The 20,299-nt window shown below is 46.3% G+C and overlaps 2 protein-coding genes across 3 annotated transcripts in view; both read left to right on the top strand.

The window, feature by feature from the left end:
- The window catches only part of LOC142590267 (pleckstrin homology domain-containing family A member 8-like), a 278,236-nt gene extending 273,744 nt beyond the window's left edge, over positions 1-4,492 (top strand). Inside the window, exons 2-3 of one of the 2 annotated variants that reach the window (XM_075702223.1) lie at positions 2,400-2,448; positions 2,928-4,492. In XM_075702223.1, the coding sequence (XP_075558338.1) occupies positions 2,975-3,697 (723 nt within the window). In that variant the 5' untranslated portion in view covers positions 2,400-2,448; positions 2,928-2,974 and the 3' untranslated portion in view covers positions 3,698-4,492. Of the gene's footprint in view, positions 1-2,399; positions 2,449-2,531; positions 2,751-2,927 lie in introns of those variants that run through there. The other variant, XM_075702224.1, reaches the window with a different exon arrangement.
- A 1,415-nt stretch (positions 4,493-5,907) lies between these two features.
- On the top strand, positions 5,908-16,624 carry Cox10 (Cytochrome c oxidase assembly factor 10). The gene is made up of 7 exons (XM_075702214.1): positions 5,908-6,001; positions 7,769-7,884; positions 8,016-8,301; positions 9,750-9,874; positions 10,331-10,401; positions 12,397-12,629; positions 14,259-16,624. The coding sequence occupies exons 2-7, from the start codon at positions 7,783-7,785 to the stop codon at positions 14,702-14,704; spliced, it is 1,263 nt and encodes a 420-aa protein (XP_075558329.1). The 5' UTR covers positions 5,908-6,001; positions 7,769-7,782; the 3' UTR covers positions 14,705-16,624.
- The last annotated feature ends 3,675 nt before the right edge of the window (positions 16,625-20,299 follow it).

Here is a 20,299-nt window from a genome sequence, read left to right as displayed (position 1 = left end):
TTTATGGGGAAAGAAAAAGCCGGCCGTGTGGTAAATTTATACGAAACTGCAACTTGACCACACTATACAAGTAACATATGAAACATGGCATACATGACACGTTTCCAGCACTTGCAATGTTTCTTCGGTTCATGTAGCCAGCAAAAGCATAGCGTTTGAATCGTAGGAGTACTTCTTGTTGAACTAGTTGGTGATGCAGAGCTATTAGAAGAGCACAAATTAGCAACACAGAGAGGAAGGAGAGGATGAGTCCTTCCTTCCTGTTTCCTTCCTCTGTGTCAATTTGTGCTCCGCTTCTAATAAATTGCCTTTTAGATTCATTTCGGTAAGCTAGAGAGAGCCAATAAACGGCACAGACGCTATGCTGAGAGGAATTATCCTCTCGTAATTGTAACGCCATGCTCGTCTCTTTATTGTGTTCTATTGTTTTTCCAGGAATCAATTTTTCGCAAGAGGCATTGTCTAAAACAGGCATCTACGACATATTTTTGGCTCCCGCAATTGCATCTGGCACATTCAGCCTGCGAAAGCATAGCCCTTAAGAGTGTCCTTTTAAATCCAAAAGGCGTTGCTTTATGGGTCATGGATTTGGACACCACCTATAGAGCCAGTCTGCATTTACCACAGAGAAAGGAAAAAGTTAGAGAGCATTACGTCACGCAGCTAGCTTTGGCAAGCAAACGCTCCGTGAAGCCAGTCCCTTTGCACAGTGGCGGCCCAACACGTACATAATCTTTTGTGCCGGAATCATGGAGTAAGAATCGAGATTTGCTGAGATGTTTGGTTCCCAGAAGCTATGCAAGTAGTTTATATTAAGGTGAAAGCCTTAAATGCCTCATCAGATGGTGGCCTTGAAAATGCGGCGTGCGGTTCAGAAAATAATGTGAACTCGCCTTGCACAGAGATGCGCTAGTGCCATTGCTCGCACATTCGTCGTCCTGGTCTTTCACAGCAGGCTCCAATGCCGCACATAATGCCAGCGTACCCATACTGCCCCTCGCGCCATTGCATACTATTGCTCCCGCGTTCGTTGTCTTCTTGCACAGCTGGCTCCGACGCTGCTCATCATGCCAGCGTTCCCATATACTGCCCCTCGGTCCATTGCATGCTATTGCTCTCGCGTTCGTCGTCGTCTTATTCAACAGCTGGCTCCTATGCAGCTCATCATGCCCCCCCCCCCCAAAAAAATACCGAAGTTAATTAAGATGGAGTTAATTTGGGCACTCGAACCCGGTGGTGGTCGAACCCTCGAGCTTATGCGGGAGTCAAACCAGCGACCTTTGGTGTTAAGGCAAAGTTAACTAAGGTACAGTTAATTAATATAAGGTTAATTAAGACACTTGAACCCACGACCTATGGTAGGAGTCGAACCTACGACATTTGGTTTAATTAAGGTAGCGTCAAAACTAAAGTAATGTTTAACAATCTCGGAAGAGAACAGCAGTTTACGATAGGTAGTGAGGTACTGGAAGTGGTAAGGGAATACATCTACTTAGGACAGGTAGTGACTGCGGATCCGGATCATGAGGCTGAAATAATCAGAAGAATAAGAATGGGCTGGGGTGCGTTTGGCAGGCATTTTCAGATCATGAACAGCAAGTTACCATTATCCCTCAAGAGAAAAGTTTATAACAGCTGCGTCTTACCAGTACTCACGTACGGGGCAGAAACCTGGAGGCTTACGGAAAGGGTTCTACTTAAATTGAGGACGGCGCAATGGGCTATGGAAAGAAGAATGATGAGTGTAATGTTAAGGGATAAGAAAAGAGCAGATTGGGTGAGGGAACAAACGCTAGTAAATCACATCATAGTTGAAATCAAGAAAAAGAAATGGGCATGGGCAGGACACTTAATGAGGAGGGAAGATAAGCGATGGTCATTAAGGGTTACGGACTGGATTCCAAGGGAAGGGAAGCGTAGCAGGGGGCGGCAGAAAGTTAGGTGGGCGGATGAGATTAAGAAGTTTGCAGGGACAACATGGCCACAATTAGTAGATGACTGGGGTTGTTGGAGAGAAGTATGGGAGAGGCCTTTGCCCTGCAGTGGGCGTAACCAGGCTGATGATGATGATGATGAAGGTAGCGTCAATTAAAGCACTCGAACTCATGACCTCTAATGGAAGAAAACAAGTAATAAGAAGTAACAACGCATTCGAATGACAATGTCAGGTAATTTAATTAATTTCTCTTGAGCGTGCAGACTTTCGCCTTCACCCTTTGGCGTATGCTAAAGCGCGGGCTTGTTCGGCTCCCTTGCCGTGGCTCTGCCTGCAGAGCGGTTAAAACCAACCGCGCAATTAAACATAGTCCACTCAAAATGGCAGATTCATTTTTTCAGTTCGTAACTATGGCTGCAGTGGTCTCGGAGGCAATGGGCGTGTAGTATCGGAGTACACCTATCCTGTGAGTACACCTCGTCGTAGCAGTCGTAGGCGATAAACTTTATGAGGTGAGTCCTACGTTACGTAGCTGCGCCCTTTTGATAGCCGATATTTCGTGACCATTGTCGACAGTGGCATATTGCGGTGTGTGCTGGGATGTGGAAGTAAATTGCGAGGAGGCTTATTACACGGCATGCGAACTTGCATTTTCTGTGCGGTTGTCATGTCGGTCATGAGGATAGAAGAAACTGCCGTTTGATCGTTTAAAGCGTGATTCGGATCACGGATAGCCAGTTGAGACGCGCGGCCTAATCGACAGGCAGAGTCAACGACCTAAAGGATAATGGAAACAGTACACAGTAAACTTAAGGTGTGTTCATGTATATCTGCATCCTGTTGCCAATAAATCCGCACCAACCAGCCCTAGTCGAAACTCTCGTAATAGCTGCATTTAGACCGAAAAACATTTATCCGTTGCTGTAACAATGTTAGCAAGCAAAACATTGCTAGCTGTCTGAGAATAAGATGTGGGCGCTCTTTTGTGCAGGTGGAACAGCGGCATACAGCGTCGCCGTACGTCACCGCGAAGTGATCATGACGTCGGAGCTGAAAGCGGACGAGGGCTCTCCTGCATCCTCACTCGTCCAGTCCTCACCCAATGACGACGTCACCGCCGCCCGCGAAGTCCATACTTTCTTCTCTACTATGGAGTGTAGCTTCGTCCAAATCAAAGAACCGAACGAGTCCAACATCGAAACTGCCGAGTTCCTGGCATGCTGCCGGTCCGTGCTTCCGGTGTTCAACGTCCTCGGGGGAAGAGTCTTTGGTCCCATCAAGGCCGACATCCAGGGCAACATCGACAAGCTCGACGAAAAATACAGCACGGACAAGGACAGCTTTGCCCGGTTGATGGCGATGCTGCAAAAGGAAGTTGACGAAGGCAGGAACGCAACCAGTGGCCGAGCCATCGAAGCCCTCCTTTGGCTAAAGAGAGCTCTCGAGTTCATCCTGAGCTTCCTGTCTGAGATCCACAGTGGCAACGACAACCTGTCCGACTGCGCCACCAAGGCTTACTACGGGACATTGAGGCGGTACCACAATGTGCTCGTGCAGAAAATCTTTGCCTTTGCCATCCTAGTGATGCCTTCGATGAAGACCTTCAAGCGCGACCTGGCGCCTAGCCCGAAGGACGCATCCCACCCTGACTACACAAAACAGCTGTACGCTGACTGTGGGGAATATGTAGCAGCCCTCCGTTCAGTTGTGGAAACAATCAACCAATATTACAGGCACCAGAATCTGGAACCCAGTCCATGATAGCCGTCTCCAGGTGGCATGCCTTAGCAGGGAAGAAGTTTGGGCGTGTTGGTGGGATACATACAGACTGGGATACATAGCGCAAAAATGACACAGGGACAAGGCGCTTGTCCTGTGTTCTGCTTGTCCCTGTGTCATTTTTTGCGCCATGTATCCCAGTCTGTAGGCATGCCTTACTGCTTAAATAGACGTAACTTAATCTACATCGAAGAATATAATGCCCAGTGCTTTAAGGCTGTGATCTCGCAACATAAGTTCAAGTGCACTTGCTACCTTTTTTTGCCTGTTGTTATGTTTTTATACACTGTAGGTGCAGTACCTGACTTCAGCAATGAAATTTGATATATCTTACAAATGCATCTCAAGAAAGGAGCTTTTTGTAACTTTGATGCAAGTGCAGAGTGCATACTGCTCTGTCTAGATGTATCTGTGCCTTCGTCCTTTTTAGCACTTTACATACTGAACTTTGGCTGTAGTACGTGAAGTACGTAACAAATGCATGCTGTTTAATGTGCGCAAGACAAAAGACGTTTTATGCTCATGCAGGCGTCCGTATTTTACTGTCGGCTACCAGACTTCTGATGTCTTGTTACGCAAAGTGAGGTCTGACCCACGTTGTCCCTCATTACTGTGCAATCATGAATGATATTATAGAGGCTGGAATAGAACTTCTAGCCTCTCTAACAATATTTTACATATCACTGTTGTGTGCAATGGTGTCTAAATTTTTACGTGGAATTAAGAGTTATTGTTGTCTTATGTATTTTTTGACAAATAAAGCTATTTACCATTTTGCTTACGAAGATTCTTGTGTATGTGGGTTCTAGAGCAATAAGACAATTGCTTCTCACCAAGGTCTGCATCCATAGGAATGTCTCTGCATATTTACGCAGCTTAACAACCATGTGCATGCAGCAGTTCATGGGAGAGCTTGCAGTGTTCATAATTATTTAAAGGCTTTACTGTGGTATCTTCCAAGTATCTAGTAAATCAATTGGAAGTGCTCAGTATGTGTGGATGTAACATGTCTTGTGGAGTGCTGAGAACGAATGAGGGTAAATGAAGCAGAAATACACCCAATAAGCCACCTTTTATCTCTCATCTTCCCCTAGTGAAGCAGCACAGGCATTAGTTGGTGAAACACACTTGATTAAGCATGCTGGTGGGATATGATGGATTGAGGCACGTAAACTTGTAGATTTCAGGTTTATTTTGGCTGCAGATGTTTTCATTGTCATTCTTGCGAGCCATAGCTGCCTATATGTAATTTGGCCATGTCTTCAGTAACAAAATGTTTTCCATAACTTATTTTCCCCACGGCTTTGCAAGCATAGCGCATGGAGACCCCTCCCAGTTGCAGGTTGCCTGGACACATTTATTATCGACAATGATTTCTCCACACTTGTATGTAGATAGGATAGAAATGTGTGTGCGTGTATCCACATGTGCGCCTCCAGGGGTGGATGTCCTGATCCCCCTCCCACCCCCCTAAAGTTTGGGTATGCACGTGGCAAACTCGCGAAGACCTTCTTTCCAGCTGTTGCTGTTCTTACGCTCTGGAGAGACAAAAAATGTTGATGAGTATTGAAGAGAAGCGGCCAGCACGTGAAAAACTCGCCGAGCCGCGCTTTCATCGGAGGTCGTGTCAGCGCGACGAGGAAGGCACGCTAACTGAACACCGCGTACTCGGTATTGACGCAGGAGGCGGGATGGACGTTCAGAAAGCGAGACGCTTGCGCGATCTCGACCCTTGTACCGCGCCTGTGTGTGCATGTGCTACAGCTGGATCACCGCCATGCACAGCTGGCGGATATTGCAACTGACTGGGAGAGCAACCAGTAACGTACAAGAACGTGCCATTATTTTCTGAGAAAACACTGAAACCGGCACGATCGCCACCAATTTTGTTTGAGCGCACTATCTAAAATCGAAACCGAAACAAAAGAAATAATAAAAAGAAAATACAATTTCCTAAATAATTAACAAATTAACAGGGTAGTCATAATAAAGATATTGAAAAATATTGTTCTTGTGCTTTAGCATAACTTAACTTGACAAGTTGTGAATCGGCATCACGGGATAATATTTTCCGCAAATAACATAACTTGACTTTACTTTTCAAATATCTCTGGTTATGTGAAACTCTTCCAAATAAGACATAACGATAACTACTTCAATAAATGACATTTAAGATTACGCTTTTATCACTATCATCATCGCTGTCACCTGAAGTTTGTCATGGCCGACGTCTGCAGATATTTATTTTATTCTTTCGACAATGCGGCAGCGTGGTCACGGTCACCGGTAATTCATTTTCTTCTTTTGGATAAAGCCTGAACTGCCTAGAAAAGTTCGCGAAGCGCAGCGCCAACTAGGAGAGTGTTTGACGGGCTTGATTCGTTTCATACGCTCGGTGTGACGCGCGGACGCCACTGCAGTCGTGCATTGCCCGTGCATTCGCTCGGAATATGTGTTACAATTCTTCGATGGGACTCAAGCAGCATGGCATTTTAACGCACAGGACCAAATTGCGGCAATAATGCTAACGCAGCTGCCGCGCAACGGTCAGTTCAGTATGCCAGGTCGTCTGCGATGTACTTTCTGACCTTGCCAGCTGACCTTTGCATGAAATAACGGGTCATGCGGCACGAACTAGCCGGTAATCGTGCACCAGGTACATCGTGCGGTCATTTTAAAGCACTTCTTAATCGCACCTGTGTGCGATCCAAGTCTACAGACCCGGCCCAGAGTCGATCACCGATTGAAATCGCCTGCCATACGTCAAACGCATAGCTTTTGTATGTTACTGGTGTCTCGGTTTTCGTGTTATCTGGCCTTCTTTAAAACACGCTGGTTTTACACCTAGTTTTACCCATCTGGACCTGGTGCGTAGACGAGTCCGCGATGTCTCATTCATTGCTGACGATTAGATGATAATCGGTCCTTTTGACAGGTCGCGTTGGCTGAACTTTGGTGAAAAAGTTAAATTTCGACCAACTGTACTATCTACTTGTTATCCAACTACAAGGAGAAAGCTGCCACTGTTTGATAATGGCCAAAAATAGATCATTTCAGTCAGTTCAGCTCCGAAAGACATTCAACGTGTGAATAAAGTGATTTTTTTGCATGTTCTGAGCATGTGTGATCCCTTGACAAGTACATTTCCAGTGCTCCCAGTTCTGTAGCACAATCTCAGGCTGTGACATGATCAAAATTTGGCAGGCATGTGCGGTACTGGATGTTACGCTGTTGACAAACATACCCATATTTCTTATTTTGTCGGCTGAAGGTCTGAATTGTAACTTCAACTCTTGACTTTTTGCATTTGTGTATGTCAAAAGGAAGGAGCACTGAAGTAAACATGTCGGGCATTTAAAAAGTGAAAATTTGCTATAAAGGTAGACTGGGGCGCCATGGAATGGTGGATCACATACAAAAAATATTTACCGACAAATATGTGGGGAATTCGAATAATGAAAAAAATTTACAATAAAAGTAGACTGGGATGGGAGCCTTGCATGGTGGATCAAATATAAAATAGTTATTTTTATTTTAATGATATTCTAACATAATTTTAGTGATGCAAGCTTCCTGAGGTCTACCAGGGAAATAAAGCAATATTTAGTATCAGTTGAGATGATAAACCAGGCACAGCTGACGGCACAGTGGAGGCAGCTCTAATGGCGCTCCTTGTACCTGTGCAGTGCACCCACGGCGTTGCCACCTGCCCCTACACGTGGCATCATGTGGTGCTCAGGGCCCACTCTGCCTTATCCCCAATAAGTTTGCTGCACCATTTTCATCTGTGAGCAGCCCACTGTACCTCAAATTGTGGTTACTCTTCTGAAGATGCTGCTGCTGCTTGATGCACCAGCAAGGAACGTCACTGGCTCCATAGACTTTAGAAGAAAGAGCATAAGGTGCTGTTGAGGTACCAGAAGAGCAATTTAAAACATCGGGGGAGGGATCTCTCCATCAGTGCACGTTGAAGTGATTGTAATTGAGGCAGCCCGTGTGATCTTGTACTTCGCTCGCAAGATACAGATGTGCTTTGAAAAATGGCGCTTGCAGGTGACGGCAAATGCATGTCGGGCCTAGCCATGCTGTCGTTGCCAAGCCTGGCCCGGACCCAGCTGAAAACCAGGGGCAGCATTCGGTACCTGCGCAGTGTCTACCGACCGCACAATGTAAGCAAACTGAGCAATGTGGTGGAAACGGCAGGCTTAAATCCACTGCTTTGATGCACACTGCTGTCTCTCTGTTTTTTGGTCTTTCTGCCCTCTGCAATAACAATGTCACTGGTGGCTTGGCACTGTAGGTTCGACAAGCGAGCACAACAGTGCCTAAGGTGGCCATGGAAGAAGCTAAGGCCGGAGAAGAGCTTGCTCCCATCGCCTGCGCGGAGCCTCCGGTGCTGTTCGTGGCCAGGGCAGGCCGCCTGATGAGCGTCCCAGACTCCGCGTTCAGCCACGGCACGGACATCGTGCTCCCCCCACCAGTCCAGCAAGCACCCATCGAGCCTGGCGAGGAGTGGCACCGGCGACACCTGGACCCTGCACGACTGCCCCACTACTACATGGCACTGAGCAAGATTCGGCTCACAGGTAGGGGAGGCCGGCTGGTTGCAAAAGCTCCGTTGAGACTGACATGAAAAGTGAGATGGCTTGGGGTGGTGATACTTCACGCAGGTCAGAAGGGAGGGAGGACACAGATCTCAGCGGTTATGCATATAGCAAGTACAGCCCCCAGCGCGTCAGATTAGAGCGTGGAAGCGGTGTGTTTCCGAGACCCTTGGCACCGCCACCTACTGGTGCAAGCTGGGATGCTTCTGAGCATGCGCTGCCAAGTGGACAGGGCTTCACCACTCATAATCATAGCCATGCCCCCTTGCATAGCTCCCCTCTTCTGGTGGTTTTGCCCGATGACAGGATGCACACGAATGCAGGCTGTTTTGTCGCGTTATAAATAGTTGCATTGTTGTGCCAGGACACGCGCCGATAAAGAAACGTTCCTGCTGCCTATTCTGGCTCCCCCTGTCATCGTGCTGTCATCGTGTAAAGCTCTCCTGAGCTTTTTTCTCTCTGTGCTCATTTACACTTTCGAGCAGAAAATCATGAGTTAATCATTCATTCAATCATCTCATTACCAATTTTTTGCTGCCCTGCCCTCACAGTGCCGTGACTGCCTTGTGGCACAGCAAATGGCAGTGATCATTGCTCTGCACTTTGATCTACCTTAAAGGGGCCCTAAACCACTTTTTGTCGAAGCAGAGAAAGGCGTTTGAAGTGAAAATAGGTCGTATCAGAAATACTTTGCCGGAAAAAGTACTTCAGTGCGTTCAGCAGAAGCAAAGTTATTGGCAATCAGACACGGCCTCCGCTGTGCTCCCGTACCTTCTTCAGTGCCTTGCACTACGAAAGCTACGGCAGAGTGGGGTGTGCCCACTACGCTGTGCCTTGTAAATGTCACCGTGGCACACAGTTCAAATTTCACTTTGGATGTTAACGTAGACGCCACGAATTCCAATTTTGGTGCCTACCACGCGCTAAACATAAGCCACACATTGTTGTCCTCAGCGAGTCGCAGTGCACTTAGCACTGCGACTCGGTGGCTGCGGTATCTACGCTGCATGGCTGACCGCAGCTACCAGTAGCAGCTGCGTATGTGAATTCGCTTTATTACGAAATAAAGCTTTCAAAAGAGAGTGAGGAGCAGGCTTCTGTGTGAAAAGAGAGCATTTGAGAGAAAGGTGTTTTGCGCTCCACTTGTGAGCTCCATGCACCGCGTACGACAGCAAAAGTTGGCTGAGATGTTCACAACAGCATACGCTACCCACAGAATATGTTATTTCACCAAGCCCGAGGGCTGGTTCAGTGCCCTTTAACACCCTTACTAAAGATGAAGGCCTTGCACAAGCCGCAAGGTAAAAGCCCTATGCTGTGCCACATTTCTCATTGTGGCAAAGGGGTGAGAGTCTAGAGACAAGACTGACACCGAGTGTGGCAAACTTGGCTATTTCCTGTGAAAATGCCTGAGCTCACCCTCTGTGCAGGTCTGGTAGTGACAACGACACTCGCTGGTTACGCCATGGCTCCCGGAGCTCTTGACCCCTGGGTTGTGCTCTTCACTGTGGCTGGAACAACGCTCACGTCGTGCGCTGCAAATGCCATTAACCAGGTGTGTTGTGGGGCCGAGAGCATCCTTTTGTTCTTGGTGTATTCATCTGGAGAAAGCGTTCTGGCAAGCAAAAGAAAAAAAGAAGAAGAAAGAAAGAAATACACGTACAAAATTCTGCCAAGCATCTGAGGATACTTAATAATTTACTATTTATGTCTTTTCTACAAACTCGTTTTGGTTTTGTTTCCCAATACAGTACTAGGTGTATGTGTCGTGACATCACAGTGTAAAAGGTAGTCACATGGGAGCAGAAGGTTACAATGTTTTGGCACTCGCTCTGGCTTGCTCGGTTACCTGCCTTGCTCTTACTCGTTATGCGGACCAACGTAGCGAGCCAGAGCAAGTACCAAAACACCACAATGTTCTGCTTCCGCGCCATGATGTCACAGTGCAACATTGTGCATTGCGTTGTCACAACAGTGCGCAATGCATTATTGCCTTGTCTGTCTGGCCCAGTTCCTGGAGGTGCCGTATGACTCCCAGATGAACCGGACAAAGAACCGAGTCCTGGTGCGCGGATTCCTCAGGTACGTTCTGTACTGTCATAAGCGGTAACAAGCAGGATGACCAAACGACTGTTTGCTCAGAAGTATGGAAGGAGGGGCTGGGAGGTCATGTTGTCGCCCATCCATTGGACTGCAGTATAGTGCTACGAATAGAGTCTATATGGATTCCTTGGAAGGCATTGCTAGCATTTGGCTCACAGGGGTAGTTTCCTTTCATGTAAAACCACATAGCGTGGCGGAAAGCCTGTATCGTCTGCAAGAATCGTGGCAAACATATGAGTGAGGCATCAACCTAAAACAACTCTAGAAAAGGTTGCACAGCAGCTCCCTTATGAAAACTTTGATTGCATTAATTGTTTGCGTAGACTGTGGTGCTCCCTCATGGGAAATGAAGTGAAGGAAGCTGTTGGACATAAGTGTAATGTCTGTGTGTCATTATACCATGCCCCCCATTTCAGCCCTTCTTTACTGGCAGTGATGCCCTACAGTGTCCTGCAGAATCTCACAGATAGATGAAACACAAACAGTAGAATGTCTCTTTCAAGTGATAACAGAAGAGTGTTGCTTGGCAACACCGCTTACACGATCGCCAAAGACAGCCAATGCCCTAAACTAAGTGTGCAAGCTGAAATCGTGCCAAAAGATCACACAAAATGGTGAAAGCAGAAATGAAAGAATCTGGCTGTCCATAGTTTGTTTGTGTTTCATTTCATGGATAGTACTTGAAAGCTACCTCTTATAACTAAAGTAGCAGCTTTGCATGGACAAGCTGCTGAGCACGACATCAGTGATACAGCTGCATTGCCATCACATTCAGTACAGGCAAAAGAAAAATTTATTTGAGCTTTAACTGGTGTAAGAAGGCAAGGTTCAAGGGACACTAAGGGTGAATTTTAAGCTAAGTTGTATACACATAAATTACTAGGGATGTGTGAATACGAAATAGTATGTTTCGAATCGAATCAAGAAAAGAATGCCGAATATCAAATAATGGAAGATTTTGCAGAAAATTTAATGCTTACAAGTTTTGGGCAAGAAAACACCGTGCTGTTCATGCTTGGGAATTTCCTGGCATCGCATAACAAGAATGTATCAAGGTGTATTTAACTTAGGTACATAGAAATCAAGATATAGAGTACAGTCTGCTCTTAGTAAAGGGAACTTCAAATTGCTATGCCTGCACTGACGACAGCTCAGTGCTTGTCTGGAAAATATTCTTCTATCAGTCGAATATCTGTTGAATACAATCAAGTGCTTTTTCTCCTCCGAAGCTAAAGAATTAGTGCCCTTATGTTGTAGTAAATGAGAATTAGGTTCCCAGTTTAACAGTGCACCCGTGTTTCATGGCAGTTGTGTATTGCTTATTAAGCTTTGCTTTACAGTTTTCCTCTAATATAGAAGGGCTTTTCCATCTTTGTGGCAGATGGGTCATCATGAGGCCAACCTTCACGACAGAAGAAAGCATGCATCATGCATAATGTGACTCGACTAACGCTCATCCATAGCGATTGATGGTTCTGTGCAGGTCGATGCCGGTGGTAAAAAGCAGGTGCCGTTTCATTATCAGGGTCGGCATTTGTTGCCAACTGTCAAAAATTCTTAAATCGGGAGAATCATGGCAAATTCGCACGACGCTTGCCGAAAGGAAGCTTACGCAAGCCTGCCGAAGTCGCAAAAATGAAAACACTCATCTCGGGCCGCTTGGGCCCCACCAAATCGGCGCACGTCAGTGTCTCATGCTGCAATGCTGCTGATTGCAAAGCACTTTGCATTACATAGATGTCAACTACAGCTGAGTCTGCCAAATTTTTTAGTGCCTTCTGGCCATATGTTTTCCTGGCTAGTATGTTTCTTTTCAAAGTGTATGTACAAGGTTCTACTGTACTGATACTAGTACCTGTAGTATGCCTTTTTGTTGATGACCATACAACCATACATGTTGTCCATCTGCCATTGGTGATGATCACTCTCTGCAAACGTTGTTTTGACTGCGGCTGGCATGGTGTGTCCCCGTAGCCCCCTGCATGCCATGGGCTTTGCGGCAACCACGGCGGGTCTGGGCCTGTGGCTGTTGTCGGCGGGCGCCAACGGCCTGACGGCGATGCTGGGTGGCGCGAACCTGCTGCTGTACACGTGCGCCTACACTCCGCTGAAGCGCTGCTCCATAGCCAACACCTGGCTGGGATCCGTGGTGGGTGCCATCCCACCGCTCATGGGATGGGCTGCCTGCACGGGCACCTTGGATGCTGGTACGATGAACTCTAGATTGCAGTAGTTCAAGTCCCCTCCTGTAGTGTAAATGGTACCCGAGACTGTCATAGATTACTGTCAACCTTACTGTATTGCAGTGAACTCTCATTGTAGCAAAAGAGAATGAGATGACAAAACATTTTTATATGATTGGTAATTTGATTGAAGTGGGATGTGCCATAAAATTCCTGACAATAGCATCCTAGTTCTTTATGTCCACATAGTTGTAAAAAAGATGCCCAGGCAATCCCATCTCAGTGACGCCCATCCTTGTCTCTTTATCACAAAAAGGGAAAGGAGGTCAACTTAGTCTGCCGAAAGCTTTCGGCAGGTATGAACAATGCGACTTCCAGCTTCTGCTCAAGAGTCACGCAGTGGCACGAAGATCTCGGTGAAGTCGCAGTGTGCATGAAAAAACATAAATATCACGAGAGCAAGCATCACTCACTGCTAGTGTCTTTTGCAGGCTGTCACTCAAAAAAGCTTAGTGTCAGTCTCTACAGAACATGGCCACCAGCAAAGGCATTCACTGAACTCGCTTTGCCTCATCAAAGTGTGAAGCCTCACTTTATACACATTCCTTGCCAATAAAGCCTCTTTCCTCTCTCTTAATGGCAATGCTCATGCAGTTGACCATGACCAAGCGTCTTGCCAAGTTTGCTCATGTGACCAAGGTAAATGGTTTTCCCCATCAGTCGCAGCTAATCAGTGCGTGCTGCCAGAAGGCAAGGCGTGTCAATCCAAATGTAATGCTTTTGTGACAGAAAGGGCATACACAATCAGATGGCAGATAGCCTTGTTCCTTGCCTACAAAAACATGCTGCAGCCAGAATTTAAAGGAATGAGAGAGAGTGTTGCTGATCTGTCAACTGCAAAGCACTTACTGCAGGCAGACATTTATAGTTGGTCGTCAGGAATAAAGTGCTCATTGCTGAGTTTTCATGTATTTATGTCAGTTCATGCTTTGTGGTACAGCCTGGAAATAAAATTGTGAGTATCAAAATCTTACATAGTAGCCAAGTTTGTGGTGTGATAAGAGCAAGCGATGAGATTGATTGCCATGTGATAAGCATGCTGCATGGCGTGCGGTAGCAAAGTAGCTGCCACTGCGCTGGCTCTGTTAGATGGGAATTTAGTGAAAGGAAATTACCAAAGAGAATGTTGTGGTGCGGAGGCCGTGCCAGCAGACAAGGAAACTCTACTGTTTGCTCTTTATCTTTGCTTTCAGTTTGGGTCACATTGCATTGTTAATTGTACCGTCGACACTATCTGCCAAACGCTTACTTTCATGAAGCTCACAGTTATTCAAGTCCAAGTGCAGGTGGCTTTAAAAGTTTATCGATCTTGGGATCCATGCCACAGAGCTTGGTGTGTTCCGATTTGCAGCCTGCACTTGCATGCAAACGAATTGGTGGTGTGTGATTTTGCTGGCTACTGTTACAAACTGGCAGGAAATCCTATGTCTTCTTGAACTCTGCAGTCTGTAAACTCATGATGCCAACTGTAAGATCCCTATCCCACCTCTGCAATAACCCACGCATGCATGTACGCTTTGGTTGTAATTGTGTCGCAGTTGGCGAAAGTGAAGCGCGGCTGGAGGATGCTGATCTTGGTGTTACTGTGCGCAGGTGCCTGCGTGCTGGGAGCGATGCTCTACTCGTGGCAGTTCCCGCACTTCAACGCCCTCTCGTGGAACCTGCGGCCCGACTACTCGCGAGCCGGCTACCGCATGATGTCGGTGACCCACCCGGATCTGTGCCGGCGCACTGCGCTCCGACACAGCATCCTCCTCGCAGCACTGTGCACTGTTGCAGCGCCTCTGAGTGAACTGACTACGTGGACCTTCGCTGCCACCTCACTGCCCCTCAATGCATACCTGCTGTACCGTGCGTGGAACTTCTACCGCGAACCCGACAGTGCGACGTCGCGTGCCTTGTTTCGGCTGAGCTTGCTGTACTTGCCGGTTTTGATTGTGCTCATGCTGGTGAGCAAACGGCGAGACGGTGCAAGTACGAAGCAGTCTTCAAGTGCTGCAAAGCAGTTGCCGCCTGCACTACCTACGGGAGACTCCTGAGGGCCGCTACCTTAGCCTTGGGTGACTGGTTTTGGGGTATCTCAACAGAGGCACCTGTACATGCATGACTGCGGAAAGTTAGTGACCCTTTAGTTTTGGTAAGCTATGACGGTCTCACGCTAGCAGTTCTGACAGATCTCCTTGAGGCCTGCTAGGGCTGAATGAACAATCTAGCAGGTCCTGAGGAGAATGTGAGGCTGTCACGGTCACAGCTACACAGGCGCAAGACCTGCCTGCTTATTCTCTGTCATCCAGCAGAAGTATTTTAGAGGCTCCATTTTTCAAATGAGAGGACAGAATCTTTCTACTATCTGTGAAGATGGGATTGGCAGTGAAGCTGTTAGGCAGTGATGTACTGATTTCACGGTGCTATCAGAGTACACCACACTTCACCAAGAAACTAAAGATGCTTCTTCTGAAGGCAGCATAGGCAAACGTCGGTGTAATTCCCGCAGCACAGGCCACAAGATGTGACTGATTTACAGCATTGGCACAGTTTTGCACACCAAGCGCCTCAGTCATATGTTAGCTGTTGTCGACACCAGACGCGGGAGCGTCGTCATGTTGCAAGAATCATTTCATCTACATGCCTTGTCATAAGGCATTCGAACACCTATGACATCCTGTGGTGCACATTTTCATGCCTGCCCGTAGGATGTTTCACTTGCCATGTCCACTGATGCGTAATTTAAGCCATGTAACACGGACGAAGGCATTTTGCTTCGCCGGAATCATGCACGATGCACGCCAGTCTGGAGCGAGTACTTAGCAGTTTGTTTTAGGGTCGGGTTGCAGCTTGCACAGTCGGTCATTGTGCAAGCCTGTACGTACTGTACATACATAGTAGGTATGTAGATCTGTACAGACATTTATTGTGACAGAACTTTTTGCTCCTGGCATGTCAAATTTCTTGCTGCCTGCATACGCGCAAAGTGTAAGAAATCCGTCCATGCCGAACAGTCATCAATTGCTGACAAGTCAGGTCGGTGGTGCAGTTAACACGTGCTTTTTAAAAAATTTTTTTTTCTAGGTGTTGAGGCTCTCTTGCAGTGTTGTGTGATCTGTAAAGTTTGTTAACATTTAATCTGGTCCTCACTAAGAGTATTTCATTGGCAGCCAAACTTTTAATGGCATCTGATGAGTGCCTAGAATATTGTGATGCGTGACTCGTTATATTTTCCATCTTTGTTATAACTGGGAATTGAACTGAGTGTAGTCGTGGCCTTTGGAGAGTTCCAGAGTAGTGGTTACAACTATCTGAATAAGAAAAAGATAATAAGGAAAGCTGCTATGAGCCCTGCTTTATATGTTCTAATGACGTGTTAGTTGCTTCAATATGGAGAAAAGTAACACGTGTTTACGTGCAGCTTTTCAAAAAGGTGTTTGGCTTTGGTGTCCGCACTGCCATTGGAGCAGCAGCTTGACATATATATGCAAGCTCTCTGTACGAACGTACACGTTTCACAAATTCTTGATAACATTTGTTCGTACATAAACCATTATATACTGCAGGCTTGTATGTAAAATTCATAGTCGTTAATGTTTGCGCTGTATCCACGAGATAGTGATACACTGCAATCACTGGCTTAGTGAATGCAGTGTTTGAAAATATGCATTAGGATTTCTATCCAATGTGATAAAGCTGTGTTAGCCAATGTAATAGTCATTAGTATTGACAAGAAGCTGATGTGCAAGTGTTTTTGGTTTGACATTACAAATTGTTCACAAAGTTAGCCCCATGGTTTTGAAGTTTCTAATGAACATGTGTGTCCGGTGAATAAATCTGTATGGTGCCAACTGCCTGGCATACAGGCACCCTTTTTATTTTTTCAGACTTAGATGTATGTTCTGTTGGATTTGTTGACTAGACTTGATTGAACCATTTTTGGTGGCACATAAAGATGGGCTTGTTGATCAGAAGTCTACTTGTCTTCTTTGTTTTTGAACACACATTATCAGCAGTTGCCACATTTACTTGTGCAAGGCCCAAGCCCACACTTTGGAGGATGAAAAATTTAGAAAAAATTTTTCTATAAGCATTATGCCTGGGTGCTAGTTAAATTGTGTAAGTAGCTTCTAGATGGCACTATACTCGCGGACAAATTTCCGAGGCAATGAAGGGAAAGCTATGGGCGCATGGCTGCTGCACACGTGTTACGGCACCAAGTAGTCCGCCAGCGTATGACAGTACTTTCGATTGCTCTGAACAGAGGCTGAATCGACACAGCTTCACGTGCGACGGTTTCGAGTTTTCCCAGATGCAGAAGAGAAGAGCTGCAAAATAAGTAAACTTTTACATTCAGTGTATGCCGCTAAATTTCGTGGGGGCCTAGGCCCCCGGGCTCTCCCCCTGGGTACGTGCCTGTGCTTTGCACAAGTAGAGACGCTAGTTTGTGCTTGAAAAGGGACCAAATTCTCACTTGTAGGCTCATCTTGCAACACACGGTACTCGGTTGATGCATCCAAGTTCCACCTTACATTTCGTGCATCATAATTGTGCGTGCCTGCCATCAAAGTTGAACATGGATATAATAAAGTAAATGCAATATTTTGCTTGGCCAAGCTTTACTCCAAATGGAGTACTCCACTGCTGTAACAAAGCCGAAAATGTAACACCCAATTTTTGTACAGTGAAGCAAATTTTTGTTCGTAGTCGCCTCAAAATATCATGTTATGGTAACAAAAATGTCAAATGCAGTTGCCAACCAATTTGTTTGGACTTTCCTGTGGCATCGCCACCCATGCCTAGCACTATAGTAATAGAAATTTCGGACGACACACGTTTAGAGTTTATAGCAACTGCTAATGTCTCTTAAAGGGAAGCTTTCCATGCGATCCTTCCTGACTTTTGCTGACCATGGCTGCTGCTGTCTTACCAAATAGCCTGCACAGAGAAAATATTATTACATGTGCGATGGTGGATTCAACCTGTTTCTGAGCTATTTACTTTTAGAACTTCAGTTTATTTATTTATTTTTTATTTATTTATTCACAGTGCTCTTAAAGGCCCTCAGTTGAGGGTATTACCAAAGTGGGGAGGGGGGGCAGTACATGCATAAAAGTGATTACAGTTATGCTAACAGAGTTTAGCTAGTAAGAAACAAAGCATACAAGAATAATAAAACATACTAAAAAAATGTTATGCACAGAGCACAATCAAATGGCAAAAATATGGGTGCCCACATAGGCTGTAGTGTTAATACCGGTATTTATTAGTACCTTGCAACAAATGAAAAACTCAAAAAAAGGCGTCTAATTAACAGTGTTTAGCATTTTGTGAAATTTTAGAGGGTCATGTTCAGTGGCAATATCAGAAGGCAAGCTCTTCCATTTAATGATGGTGCGGGGCGTAAAAGAAGTTAGTGTCCTGAAGTTAGTTCAATAAGCCACTTATGCTTGGCGGCAGGCTTAGAAGAGCAAGAAGTGTGCTGCATTTCTGCGCATGTGAAAGTACTTATAATGTGTGCACGCAATTAATCTACCTGTTCTTTATGCGTGCGCACTCTGCCCATTGCATCTGTTGCTCACTGTGTGGTGTGAAAGACAGAACATAGGAAACATTGTGGAAAAGGCCTGGACGTGTTCGTAAAATGTACGCAGCATGTCCCTATGATGTACCTCTCAAACACGCAAGGGATGTCAACAGTACAGGGAAAATGCAGCCAAGCAATCGTGGGAGGGACGTCTGCAGATACGTACTCAACACATCTCAAGGATACCCATGTCCTGGCAGTGGATCTGGAATATCCATTGGAATATCTGGAATATCCAATAGATATTGGAAAATCTGGATCTGGAATATCCGTTAAACGTGAATGTTGTCACTGAAGACGTGGGAATGAGATGGGGTAAATATTAGACAAACTTGCCAGTCTCTAATATGTCGTACTTCTCTCTATATACTAACAGCTTCTCAACCGCACTTCCTTCCTCTTTCCTTCTACATTTTCTATACACGGAGTAGCAGGCCAAATAGAAAGCTCACCCAGCGCACCTGATCTGCCTTTCTCTCATTAAATACATTCTATCATCACTACCCTTTTCTCAACAAACATGAAACCTCAACTTCGTCCTCATGACGTTGCTGCGTCAACGTCTCACAATGTGAATTCGTGTGAGCTGCTGTTAGCATTTCGGCACATTTATCTTGTGGGCATGCACTGTACTGCATAAATGTAAGCTTTTTACAGGATATATATAAAAGTAGTGACCTGAATGAGAACACACATTCCAGAGGATGACGGTATAAGGACATTAGTACGCATTGGGTTTAGTTGTGTAGCATTTAATTACCGAGTTTTTGTGCCTGTACGGAGCAGCAAAAGTCTTTAAAAGTTTGCAGTAAAATGAAGCGCGGGTTATATGCGAATTTGGTCTTGAGGTGCGCCTTCGCCGCAGTATGTGCCGTGCTGCCGTGAAGGCACACCTCCAGGCACAGTTCTATGTCGTTTGTTATCTCCAAGGGAACTCCACCCCCGAGCGCCTTTTTCGTGGTCGCCCCTTTTTCCTCTTTTCGGGCTGCCCTGTTGCAGTCTGGCTATGTTGTTAATTCACGCGGTGCCGGCGAACCAGAACTGCAGATCACGATGAAGCTGCGCTCGACGGCAGTCTTTCACAGGTGCATCGACCCGCCCCTGCACGGTCACGGAAGCCGAAGAGCTTGTCATATCGCGTTAGCCATTCGCGATTGCCAACACGCAAATAAACGACTGACTATTCTCACGGATTCCCAGCAGGTCTGCAGGGAGGAATCGGAAGGCGTGTTAATTGCACAACTCCTAGCCCAAATACCCAAGGAGGACACTCGAGGACTTCACTGCCCAAACAGTACATCTGGATATCGGACCACGTTGGCATCACGGGTAACAGAAGAACAGACTGCAGTCGACCTCGAGCAGTCAGTCATGCTGAACAATATACCGCAGAGCGAGTCGCTTGCGATATGCACCACCCCGTCGAAAACTAAATACGGTGGATGCTGCTGCATAGCTGCAGCGTAGACTCCGAACAGGCACCCGCACGAAACTACACATATATTACATCGCATACACCCCACAGCCTACAGGAACGGATGCCCGTGCGGCGGGGCCGCACCAAACCTCTATCAGATTACGTGAGAGAGCACGTGCTCTACACAACATAGAACGCCACGTCACGAACATCACGAGGGAGCAGTGGGAGGCACTGCTGTCCAGCTCCACGGCCCTCGACGACCAGCTCAAGCTGATACAGAGAGCCGAGAAGATGGCAAGAGCCAGCGGAGCCCTAGCTGGAAGGGCCCCGCATCGAAGGGGGCCGCTAAAAAAAAAAAGAAAACCTCGATTATATTTTCTCAACAAAGTTCATTTCTCTATCTCTTACAGCGCAGAAGAAGATAAGATTGTCAACGTTCCCAAAAAAGTGGAGAACGGAGCTGCCAGTCAAATATAATACGTGGACGAGTCGCGATCGAATGTAGACTGTTTTCAGAGATTTGAGTGTTGTTGCACATTCCACACTCCGTTTCGAGATGTTGTAATATGGATGCGGATTATACGCGAAAAAAAAAAAATTACGGTAACCGCTTTAGATACTTCGCTATATCCGAGCTTGGTG

Source organism: Dermacentor variabilis, chromosome 8 (genome assembly GCF_050947875.1).
Source record: "Dermacentor variabilis isolate Ectoservices chromosome 8, ASM5094787v1, whole genome shotgun sequence".
Classification (NCBI taxonomy): Eukaryota; Metazoa; Arthropoda; class Arachnida; order Ixodida; family Ixodidae; genus Dermacentor; species Dermacentor variabilis.
This window is presented reverse-complemented; position numbering and strand designations above follow the sequence as displayed.

What these genes read in the sequence shown, in the direction of transcription:
- Cox10 (XM_075702214.1), top strand. Translation starts at nt 7,783, where the DNA reads ATGTCGGGCCTAGCCATGCTGTCGTTGCCAAGCCTGGCCCGGACCCAG. An exon ending in CTGGTGCGCGGATTCCTCAG is followed by an intron (nt 10,402 to 12,396) that starts GTACGTTCTGTA and finishes GTGTCCCCGTAG; the next exon opens with CCCCCTGCATGCCATGGGCT. An exon ending in CACGGGCACCTTGGATGCTG is followed by an intron (nt 12,630 to 14,258) that starts GTACGATGAACT and finishes TACTGTGCGCAG; the next exon opens with GTGCCTGCGTGCTGGGAGCG.